The 12,270-nt window shown below is 36.8% G+C and overlaps 1 protein-coding gene across 5 annotated transcripts in view; it reads right to left on the bottom strand.

The window, feature by feature from the left end:
- The window catches only part of USP15 (ubiquitin specific peptidase 15), a 60,843-nt gene that overhangs the window by 30,215 nt on the left and 18,358 nt on the right, over positions 1-12,270 (bottom strand). For all 5 annotated transcript variants that reach the window (XR_010720792.1, XM_066183160.1, XM_066183161.1 and 2 more), the window contains exons 5-6: positions 9,169-9,314; positions 6,612-6,673 (exon numbers count right to left, since the gene is read on the bottom strand). Coding sequence is in view for 4 of the 5 variants with exons in the window: in XM_066183160.1 (XP_066039257.1) it covers positions 6,612-6,673; positions 9,169-9,314 (208 nt within the window). In the remaining variant the exon portion in view is untranslated. The remainder of the gene's footprint in view (positions 1-6,611; positions 6,674-9,168; positions 9,315-12,270) is intronic.

The raw sequence follows: 12,270 nt of genomic DNA, 5'->3' as shown, positions 1-12,270 counted from the left end.
TAGTCCTTATAGGGGACCTGCTGGTGGGACAACATAGCACGGCACAAAAAGATGCAGGAGGGTTCTGGGACGCAATGATAACACCTATCTGATGCAGGTGACTGAGAAGCCAACAAGGAGAGTGTCTCAGCTGTATCCAATACTTAAAACCAAGAAGGAAGAACTAGCAGGGAATGTGAAGGCTGGGGCCTTGACCAAAATGACCTTAAGATGGTGAAACTTGAGATCCTGAGGGACAGCATGGCAGAAAACAGGAACACAGCCCTGGATTACTGCAGAGCAGACTTTAACCTCTATAGGTTTGGAAAAGTGCCATGGGGTACAGATCTGGAGAGAAGAGGGGGCCCCAAGAGAGCCGGCTGATATTGACAGAATTATTTCGGTTGTAAAAGATCTTTAAGATCATTAAGTCCTAAACACTCAATAATAGTCCATCCAGAAAAGTAAAAAATCAAGCAAAGACAGCAGGAAGCCTGAATGGATGAACAAGGAGTTTCTGACCCAAGTCAGATGTGAAGAGGAAGTGTCTGAGTGAAAGCAGTGGTACACATCTCACTTAACCAGCCCGATAAGTAATCTCTTCATAGAAGGCTATCTTGGTAGATGACAGGAAAGGAATGGGTGTGGTCTATCTCAACTTCCTTAAGTCCTTTGACAGTATCTCCTGCAACACCCTCATAGACAAGCAGATGAAACATGGGTTATGTGAACGTACAATGAGATGGACTGAAAACCATTCTACCCTACCACTGGAGGGGCAGGTGACCAAATGGAAAGCAGCTTGGCAGGGAACCACCTGGGGTCCTGCTGGACAAAAAGCTGGACATGAGACAGCAGCGTGTCCTTAGGCCAACCAGCTTGGACCAGTGTGCTACACTGGGAAAAACATTGCCAGCAGGTCAAGGGAGGTGACTCTTCTCCACTCAGAACTGGCCAGAGACACCTGGAGTGCTGAGTTCACTTCTGGGCTTCCTAGTGCCAGAAAGACAGGGACGTTCTGGAGCAAGACTCATGAGACACCACAAAGGTGTAGCACTTGACCTATGTGAAGAAGATGAGAGAAGGCTTCAGAACAATCCTATCACTTGTACAAATACCCAATGGGAGAGAATGAAGAGGATGGAGCATTAACCTTCTCAGTGGTGCCCATTAAAAGGACAAAAGTATATGGCAATAAAACAAAATAAATAAAATTCCATGTAAACAGGGAATATGCCTGGATATGGTCCTAGACAATCTGCTACAGCTTCCCATGCTTTGAGTAGGGGAACTAGGTGAGACTATCTCAAGAGGTCCTTCCATTATCAAGGACTCTTTTCCTTGAAGCTGTAGCTATGATTGTATTAGCATACAATTTTATAATAAACTTTAGCTAGACTATTCTCTTCTTACAAACCCTCACTAATTCAGGTTCTTCACTGAATTCACACTTCTCTGGGGAATTTGCAGTAAAAAAAGGTTGATATTTTAACATTCATCAATCAAAACAATTAATGCTCAGGACATGAATTTGTTAAGAGTTTTTCAACCCTCCATTAATTCCTACTAATGAACATGTTTGTAAAACTAACTTGAAAATGTCTCTTGAACGTCACCAATGTTTGGTGTTTACCCACAGGAGCTCAGACACCTGGTTATCTTAAGTATTATTTATCAGCAAATGGCAGTCCAGCTCTTGGCTGACAAACATGCTGATACCTCTTGTTTATACAATTTAAGACATCAGAGTAAGTCCCCAGTTAGCTCCATACCCCACAATTCTTTCTTACAGAAAAGTCAGCAGAAAGGCACATCTGTCTGTGCAACAACTACTCAGGGGAAAAAAAAACCAAACACACTTTTTCCTTTTTAGATTCACGGATATGTTTTCCTAAGAAGTTTGAATGAATAGGCATTATATTATTTTAAAAAGGACTGCTAAACATTTTTTATCCATTTGTTCCCTCCTCTTAACAAACATTATGGAGTCCAACTCAGTAAAAGAAAAGGATTGAGAAAGGGCCTTTAATGGCTCTTCCAAGATAAAAAGGTGTACAGCTTGAACTAGAAAAAAAATCTGAAAAAATTGTAAGAAAACGTTCATTATTACAAGGAGAAAAAGAACTCAGCCATGAATGTGTAAAGTCTCATCATTTTGTATGGTCAAAAAATGCGCCAACCAACCAACAATATATTCTCTTTCACACATGAAAATTGTTTTAAAGTTAACAGCAGGCTATCTGTAAATCATGCTAAGTAGCCAGCTATTTGATTAGGATGACTTATTCCACAGTGATATCTAAATAAAAGAAGTATCAGAATGAAATCCATTACTTTTAATACAAACACAGATATATAGATTGGCAGGTAATTAAAAATTCTTAGTTTTTTACCATATAAAAAGCCTTTTTAAAGAATAGGATGGATCAGTAGATTTAAAACTTGTTTTTAAGTTTTCTAAAAAACCCAGCTACAACACTTTTTTAAAACTAGAAGGAAATAACCTACTAGTTTATAGCTTCTTTGCATGCTTCCCTAACCTGCTTTTATACCTGCATATAAATAGGTAACAACTCCTTAACAGAAAACTAACAGAAATCCTGTCCTGGCTATTCAGGACATGAATGGGTTATTCAGTTCGTAACCCATGGAATATTAAAACTTGAGTTCATTGCTTCTCCTTGTCTTAAGTTCTATAATCACAGATTGGCTGAAAGGTTTTAAGTGATGTACATTTTTTCCTGAATATAAGTAAATTGATTTTGTAGTACAGCTCCTTAAGTAACTTGAACTACAACCTTAGTTTTTTAAATTTGCATTTTGTTTTTAGTTTAAAACACCATCTTGACAATAATAAACCATTCAAACAGTTGTTTTTTTGCCTGCAGAATAACGTCCCATAGAAGGACACAGATTAAAAAAAAAAGTCTGCACAGGGATCTCAAATCTTCATTAAATACTGGGATCATCAGCAACTAAGCTACAAAAACAATTGAGATCTGTATGTTTGTATAAGTTTGTCATGTGTATGACACTGAGGAGATAGATACTCACAGACATGTCAGTATAAAAATTTTCTGCAAAAATGATCATTACTGCTAAGTAATACTTCTTTTGGGAGCAGCTGACATTTAAGACATTCCAGAAGAAAGAGAAAGTTTCATAGAAGTCAGCTTCCCAGAGCAAAAAACACCCCAGTAGCTGATATAAACAACCTCTCAGAAAGCAAAAAATCCAGCTACTCCTAAGCCTGACTGACCCTGCAAACAGTTTAAGAATGTATAACACATTCAGATACTTTCAGACAAAAAAACCCCAAGACTCACAAACATTTTAAGCAGCATTAAAATATGACATGAGAGCAGATATCAATAAATCATGCAGGGTTTTTACAGTGGATGTTGCAATTACTTCCAAAATGAAGTAAATTCAGAAGTTAGAATAACAGTACAAATAAAACATATGCAAAAACTGACAAGCTTGAACACAGAGCAGAAATTAAGTTGCACAGCATGGTCTCTGCTCCTACATGAAAAGGATGTCAAACTTAAAATCACTCCTTTCTAATTTCAGAAGGAGAGAATTATGATCATAATCAATCTTTTTTTTTTTCTTGTACAAATTCATTATACTCTTAAGAAAATCAGAATTAACATTTTCAAAAGTGTTCCTTCCTGTATTGAACTGAGGTCCCAATCTGGTCACTTTCCAAGTAAATCTGTTCTTTCCTTGCAGAAGACGCTCACACCTCTAACATATTTTGTATGAAAAACTGACAGCATTCATCACCTGTAGTAGGAATACAGAAAAATTGCAGAAGACGCAATACAAAAGTTGCTGTTTCAGTTCTGCAAAAAAGAGGCAGGGAAAAAGTGCAGAATATCTTTCCATCTTATTGTTTCTCACTTCCAATTGTCACAATATAGATTCTGCTGTCATTGTGACAGACCTCAAAAGGCTGGAAAATTAAGCAAATAGGAATCTCTTGAAGTCCAGTCAAGGGAAATGCAAAGAGCTGCATGTGGGGAGGAACAATGCCAGGAACCAACACACCAGGAGGAGGTGGGTGTGTGGGCAGGTGACCAAATGGAAAGCAGCTTGGCAGGGAACCACCTGAGGTCCTGCTGGACAAAAAGCTGGACATGAGCCAGCAGTGTTTCCTTGGGCCAAACACCTTGGCCCAGTGTGCTACACTGGGAAAAGCATTGACAACAGGTTGAGGGAGGTGATCCTTCTCCTCCACTCAGAACTGGCCAGAGACACCTGTAGTGCTGGGCTCCCCAGTACCAGAGAGACAGAGATACCCTGGACTAAGGCCAGTGAGACGCCACAAAGGTGATCAAGGATTGCAGCATCTGACCTCCGTGGAAAGGCTGAAAACTGGCACCATTCAGCCTGGAGAAGAGAGGGCTCCAGAGCAATTTTGTCAACACGTACAAATACTCAGTGGGAGGGAATGAAGAATATAGAGAACACCCTTCTCAGTCATGTCCACTGAAAGGAGAAGAGGCAATACATATAAAACTCAAGCACTGGCAATTCTTTGTAAATATGAGGAATTTGTTTCAAAATAGGAGTTATCAAACAGTGGAACAGGTTTTCCAGGAAGGCTGTAGAGCCTTCATCGTTTGGACATGCTCAAAACCTATCCTACAGTCCCAAGTAACCTGCTCTAGATGACCTGTCTGAGCAAATGGGTTGGACTAGAGAATCAGCGGAGATGCTTTCCAACTTCAGCTACTCTGTGAATCTGTAGAAAAGCTTAGTTCATGTTCTGAAATGATCCTGCCTTTTCAAGCTGTATCATCTTCCATGCTTTCCAATATCCTGTATTTTGACATTTCTAAATATAGCCTTTTATACCTTGACATCAGAATTTGTTTACAGTTTGTACTCTATAAAAAGAAGCACTACAAAGAGGTAATTTCAGCACTGAGCCAGTGTATGACCAATGACAGGGCTGTAGGAAGGTATGTGGATATATGCTATTTGTGCTGACAAACTAATGGACCTCACAAAGAAAACTACAAAGCGACTGTTTAATACTCCTATCCCTTTAAGGATTTATTAGGCTGTTCATGAAGATTTAAACAGACGTAAAAACCTGTCCTATTACTGCCTGTTAATAGCTGCTATTTGAATTCACTAAATTTTGCAAACTTTCCATTATTACAGTGTATTTGAATCTCAAATTCCCAACTTTCTGATAGCTGCCTGATCTCAAAACCATACCCCAATCTCACAGTAATTCTATTCATCCTCATTTGCTGGTTTACTTACAGCCTCCTCTGACACCAGCATTCTGAATTAGCGTTTCACTTGTCCTCAGATCAAACATTTTTCAGGAGATATTCTTTAATTTATATACTGTTCCCGAATGCTTTCCATAAAGTGGAAAAGAAGTTTGGCAGAATAAAAGCAGATACCATCACCAGAATATCTTCCAACCAAAACTTCCAAAAGTATGCATGACAGTGAGTTATGTAAGTTCTTTTAACCTTTGAAAGATGCATCTGAAATTTGACTAAGAATTTAAATTTCTACTAGATACTTTTTGAGGTCAGAGATTAAACTTCAAGTACTTAGCATCCCATTCTTTCTATTGCTCCACATTCTCAATGCCACGTGTTACAACATCTTGCTAAGCAAGATTATACTGTTCATGCTAATCTTAAATTGAACTCAGACTTCATTAAATAACTTAATAGAAAATAGTGTTCCGAATTTAAGTGCTTGAGATAAAACACTGAAGATAAAGAAACACTCCTTCAAATGATAAGCAATGATACTATAAAAACGCTTTAGAACAACAGCGACACTTAACTACGTGCATAGAAAATTCAAAAGGAATAAAGAGAACTTAAAAGAACTTAAACTCTTCTATGAAAGATATGATCAAGAACCAGCCAACAAATGCAAAAACCACAGTTAACTATTTGTAAGGCTGACATCATATTAATTAAATGGTTCCAACTCTTCTTCAAAACCAAGAGAACATGATTTAGATACTGGAAATAACATTAAAAGTAGTTAAATGAAGAAAAACACACAACTCTTTCTTTTTAGTTACTAGCCATTATCAAGGTGTTGTTGATAACAGCAGTAGGAAAAAGAGAAAACAAAATCAACATCATCTGCATTAACTGATGACAGCCTAACAAAGAACAGAAACCACATGATGGTAATGTAGGCTGCAATTTAAATAAACTTTGTGAGTAAATATTATGCTCTGGAGACAAAAGGAACAAGCTGTCCATGAAAATATTTACATATAAGAAAATTACTGATAAAATCTGTGTTGACCTAACAAATACAGTGTACTTTGAAACAGGAATCTATATAAAGTATGTGAAGTTTTACAGTTTTCTACTACGGACTTTTTTCCGTTTTTAAGCAGGATAACATTTATCATTGGTTGAAATCAACAAAGTTAAGCAATGTATGCAGGAATTCACCACTATTACACTAAGTTCTATAATGCACGGCAGTTACAACACATATGTTCAAGTGTATTTTCAACTAAAATATCTGAAGACTGATTTTCAAAATGAAATGCCACTTTAAAAAACTTTTTCTTTTCATAAAGCAAAATCATATGCAAACTAATCACTTGACTGGAATTCATAACTTACTTAGGAGTTGAAGGACCTCTTGGCCACGTTCCATCCTCATTCTTCTGTTCTATCACCAGGACCTACCACAAAAAGCATAATAAGAAAACTGAAACAAAAATATCACTAGATTGCTTTCTGTTCTGACTTTTTAATGGATTTGCTGACATGTGATCAAGAAAAGACTGATATTGAAGTTACCATTCACTGAGATTCAAGAATATTCCATTACACTCCATATTCCATCCATTACACTGCACCTTCCTCTCTACTTTTTTCACCCCTCATCTTCACTTGGGCAAGTCACTTAACATCTCTATTCCTCTACAATCCATGGCAGGCAAGCCATTTACCTCAGAAGATGACTTGCAATGTTTGAACAGTACCTGCCAATCTATAGAAAGCACATGTCTATGTAACAGCCCTGATAAGGAAGGGCTAAATCCTGAAGGAATTTTGCCTCGCACAGATGGGTAAGAAAAAAACCCCAAAACACCCAAACAAAACTATTTTCTGCCTCGATAGCCTTAAAATCATACCTGTATGGTTACTCCTGAATATTTTACCACAGCATTTATCTAATATTATTTTTTCAAAAGGACAGTTGGCTGATGAAATTAATTTCATTCGATTTGTTATTGGTACAGAAAGGAGTACAGAACACTCAGTCCCAAATACAGGCACCAGGTGTCATTTGAAACTCCTTCGGGTATTTGAGATATCTGCCCTATGCTGGCAGATATGACACAGGACCTACAAACAGCTCATGCCTTTTTCTGGATTGACAACTGAGAAAGCTGGATCCTTTCAAATGGCAACTAGACTCCAATACTTAAACTGAATCCAACTCCCCACTTTCAACGCAATTAACTCTGCACAACTGTACACTGATGTTTCAGGACGCTAATTAACTGCCGTGCTGTGCCCATATGTCTCCACACTGATATAAATTCAGGTAAGTACTAACGCTCAAAACCTTGTTTATAAGCCACTTCATGATGTAATCACATTTTCAGTCTGAATACATTTGAGCATGAGATTGAGAACAAGCCTTCTATCATCACCAGCTTTCTATCAGGAACAGAGTAGTCTGCTATCCTTGGTTACTGACGCTGAAAGGCTGATTCTGCCGTACTTCCCTGACTGGCTCTCAGAGCTTACTAAATAAAAGGTAGATTTAGGCTGAGGAGTTCAATGGAATCCCTAAAGGCTTGTTTCAAAAATCAACTGATAAATTCAAAGCATTAATTTACTCAATTGTATACACTATAATAACTATTAGGTTAGACCGACTGTAATAGTCAGAATAACTATTATTAGATTAGGAAGCTCAGCCAGAAAAATAACCATTTGTGTGTCAGCAAGTGCAACTGACCAAACACATATAGCCTACCACCCATGACACTTAGCATTTTCAGAAACCACAGTTAAACTCTGTTTTAAACAGTATTTGTTTAGCTCAAAGTACAGATGTCACCTAGAGATCTTGTCATGGCTTTATTAGATCATGCTTGCTTCATAGTTAATGTTCCACTGGGATAGAGGTAGCTCGCAAGTTACATCTTTGATGTGAATCTTTTATGGGAGATGTAGGCTCTTCCAGTAGGACTTCTGAATTGTTGAAATTGTATGTATGAGAGTTTAAGTGGATGCAGCATGAAGCCAAAGGACACAATAGTTCTGGTGCACTGATTATCTACCTTCCATGCTATAAAAGAAAACTGAAACACAACACAAATACTGCTGGTAAGCAGGTCAGACTCAAGTATTTCAAGGCTAAAGAGAATACATTAACATAATTTCGCCTAAAATTACTGCCATCAATTTCACCCATCTTCATTTGTAGCGTGACTGCAAGAACTACAGCTGTTGAAAAATCATTCAACTCTATTTGAAGACTAAAGAATCAGGGTAATAATCTGAAAAGTTATTCTATCAATGCAACTGCTCAATCTGTTAACATTATTTAGTAGTTTAATGTTCAATGTTCGTTCTTTATATTCATCTTGAAAGGTAAAAAAATTATGAGGAATTCCCCTATCAAGTGATGATTTTAAAGTGATGGCATTGTTTCATGTTAAAGCAGGTTTACAAACTTCTGTCTCTGTGGTTCTTATCAAAATATCTTCATTTTTTTGTCATTTTGTTTGTGAAATCTAGACAGTGGAATATGACTAGAAGACATTTTTTTAGAATATCTAAAACGTTCTTCAAATTTTGGGTTTCATTATAGGGACATATCCAAGATCCTAGGAAAAATCACTTATTCCAGATTTTACCAAATTCATGTCAGCAATTTCATAAAATTTGGTAAACATAAAATTTAAAATTTAGAAGTATATTAAAAATTTTAAATCACCAGGAGAGTTAAATCCTCTCTTTAATCTCTCTTTTCAGTGAGATACACATAAAGACTGCTTCAATTTCAACAAATTCATTCACAAAATCCTCTATCCCCAACATAATCTTTTAAAAAACAATTTTCATTTTAAAAAAAGCAAAAATCATCGGGTACAGCTACATTTTCAAGAGCAAAAAGATAAATGTATTCAAAAAAAGAAGTAAAATTTCACTATACCTGTCCCTGGTATAAACCAGCATCCTGTATGGTACTGTCTGGTTTATTCAAAGGTTCAAAAGTATTACTCATGTATTTGTTCCACAATCTGGTCTCCTTTTCACCTGGAATATTGAAGATTTTTCTTATCTCCTTTTCAATAGTGTCTGTTTTGTGAAAGAAAGAACATAAGTTTAACATTTCAATACACAAACAGTGTAAGGTCAAATAAAGTATCAGAATTCACCTCCTTATATGCAAAATATGAATGAAATTGTAGAAATTTCATTGCCATGCAACTACATCATTTTGTAGGATCAGCAGGAAGTTGCTAGATAGCTTTCCTTTAAAATGGAAACAGAGGACTGAATCCCTTAGCAAGTCAGACCAAATAAAGAGAAGTTGATAAATAACAGATGACAGGAGCCATCTACTCATTTCTGAGTGTGCTAACAGAGGAGTGTGAGGGGGTAAAAAATTATCAGAAATGAGACTAGTAGCAAAATTAGGTGCAGGAAGTCATTCTGTTACCTAAATCAACTCTTTTTGGCTTTTACACTTTTACCCACATCTGAGTGCAATTAGCACTAACCACAATATATATGTGTGAAGCTTCTTCACATGTCCACAGAAAAATGATTACTCCGTAAAACTGAAGGGCATAAATTTATTCTAAAAGGAAGGTGAACGATTTTATGTCCCTCAAAGAAAAAAGGTCCGCCAGCTCCTACTCTACCTGATGGAAATATAACCAGTGTTAAATAATTCTGAGGTAGCATAACTTATCTACAACTGAAATATAAGGAATTTCTACTTAAAGATATTCTCCTTACAGAAAAGTAGAGTTTAATAAAGAGTTGGGTTTTTAAACGAATGTGTACAGTCCTGTATCACAGCAATCCCACTTAGCTGCTTTCTTCAACTGGTAGACTCACAAAGGCCCATGGAAGCTCTGTCTCCTAACAGCTAACACAGAACACGAAACAGGAGTCAAGAAATACACACTTTACCCCTGATGATCACTGAAAGCACAGTTATAAAAATAGGCCCTGTAAGCTCTTCGAAAGACATTCCTCCAAAGTCTATGAAGAAAACACTAGTGTGTCAGCTTCTCTAGCTCCCTTTTACTCAAAATTATTTTCTCTTCCACTAGGTCAAACAGGAAAAGCCAAATTGAGACCCAAAACTTAAAAGTACCTTGCAAAATTCCAGACACTGGCTTGTGAAATGTATGACAATGGGCCCAAGTAATACTTGTAGATATTGTCGGCTACTGAATACAATTTGTTTCTATACTAGTTATCACGTTTTGGTCTGGACGCAAGTGTTAGACAGGATCATCTGTTTTTGTAACAGAGATGATATGTAAGCAAGGTAGGTGATATCAGCAAGGCAACAGACTTATTTGATTTGTTGAATTTCAAAAAAAAAAAATCATGTACTGTCAGAATCAATTCTCAGTCAATGAATTCAAATAATTATATCTGAATATAAAAATTAATCTAGTCAGCAACAATGTTGTAAAAAAAAGTAGAAAATCTAGATTTATCAATGGCTTTCACTAAAAGAATTTACAAAATATAATTTTTCACTCTATTAATACCATGGCAATTCATCATCTGTGCATTGCAGGTCATTTTCTTCACAAGGACTAAGCTAACATTGTTATGTTAATTTTTAACTTATTCCAGCTTTGCTAACAAAACTATTACAAGACAGGAGGAATCAATCCTACTGGATGGTTACACATCATGTCCAAACTGTGGGAAGACCATGTTCCACTTAACTATTATGCCAATTTTTGAGACTGTGAAAATAAGATTCTTTTACATACTTCCATGAACATATAACCAATGCACACTTTATAATTCTTCCTCCAATGCCCACCAAGTATTACTGGAGTGCTGGCTTATGAACTAAAGTGGAAGTGCCTTTCCCGGCATAAATGAAAACCTATCAAACAGGTGCAGTCTGAGTCACGTTGTGTATGGGGCCCTCCTCTAGCAGAATCATAGATTCATTAGTATCAGAAAAGAGGTCCAAGATCATTGAGTCCAACCTTTCATGAAACACCAGCATATCAACTAAACCACAGGATTAAAAGTGTCATATGCAGTCAGTTCTCAGACACTTCCAGGGATGGTGACTCCATCACTTCCCTGGGGAGTTTTAGTTATATACATCCAATGTATAACATGATTAGTACTAGCATGATGTATAAAAGAGATGGGAAGAACTGCCATTTAAAGATGTCTCCCCCTCCACCAGCTGTATACCCACAATTTGAGATAGTTCAATTTGAGAGTTAGAAGTTACGGCTCCCAAACAGATCATACCCCCATATTGTTAAAAATCATACAGCTTATACATAAAAACAACTGCATGCTTTAAGTACTGTTTTGATGGACTACCTGGAACAGTCTTGATGAGATGCTGAAAAAGTTCAGTGAATCCTAATACAAATACATCCTGACACCAAAAGGCTAGCGCTATCACAAATGCTGGCTTAAGTATTAACATTAAAACAGCAGTCTGAAGTAGGAAACATTAATCCCTCCTTCATGAAGAAGGAAAAGGCTAGTCACTGACTCCAGAATAAAAGGTACTCCAGGAACAAAACATATCTGAAGACTGACAGGTATTATATTATACTTAGGATATTTCTCTAGTTTTGTGAATGAAGGAAGGGCTTGTACTTATTTTTTGAGTGCAGTAAATAATATAATCAATGACGGTGGGTAGAAAAATTAAAATTTCTTGAAAAGACCATAGTACCCTGTATCTACTCACTTCTGTGGGGCTGTTACTGACTCTTTTGTACCACAAGCCTTCTGCAACTATAATAAAAATGCATCCCTTACTGGAATATACAAGGAAGAGCGAAAAATAATCAAGATTCTGTAAGCTGCCTCTTGCATATTATTTATTGATATAATAGGCATTTCTGCTGTGTATTTGATGAATTCCAGAACTACCTTAAATATACTCGAGGTAACAAGCAGGGGGGAAAAGATACCACAATCTTAGTAATGGATAAGAGGGATCAGTTATTATTTCACTCAAAGTGGGTTGGATTTTTCTAGGTCTTTTTCTAGGGTACAAACTCTTCTGGGTGCCTTGGCT

The sequence above is a fragment of the Chamaea fasciata genome, unplaced genomic scaffold (assembly GCF_029207755.1).
Source record: "Chamaea fasciata isolate MVZ Bird 193981 ecotype frontalis unplaced genomic scaffold, bChaFas1.0.hap1 SCAF_5, whole genome shotgun sequence".
NCBI classification, from domain to species: domain Eukaryota; kingdom Metazoa; phylum Chordata; class Aves; order Passeriformes; family Sylviidae; genus Chamaea; species Chamaea fasciata.
The sequence above is the reverse complement of the archived record's forward strand: the minus strand, read 5'-3'. Positions and strand labels throughout refer to the sequence as shown.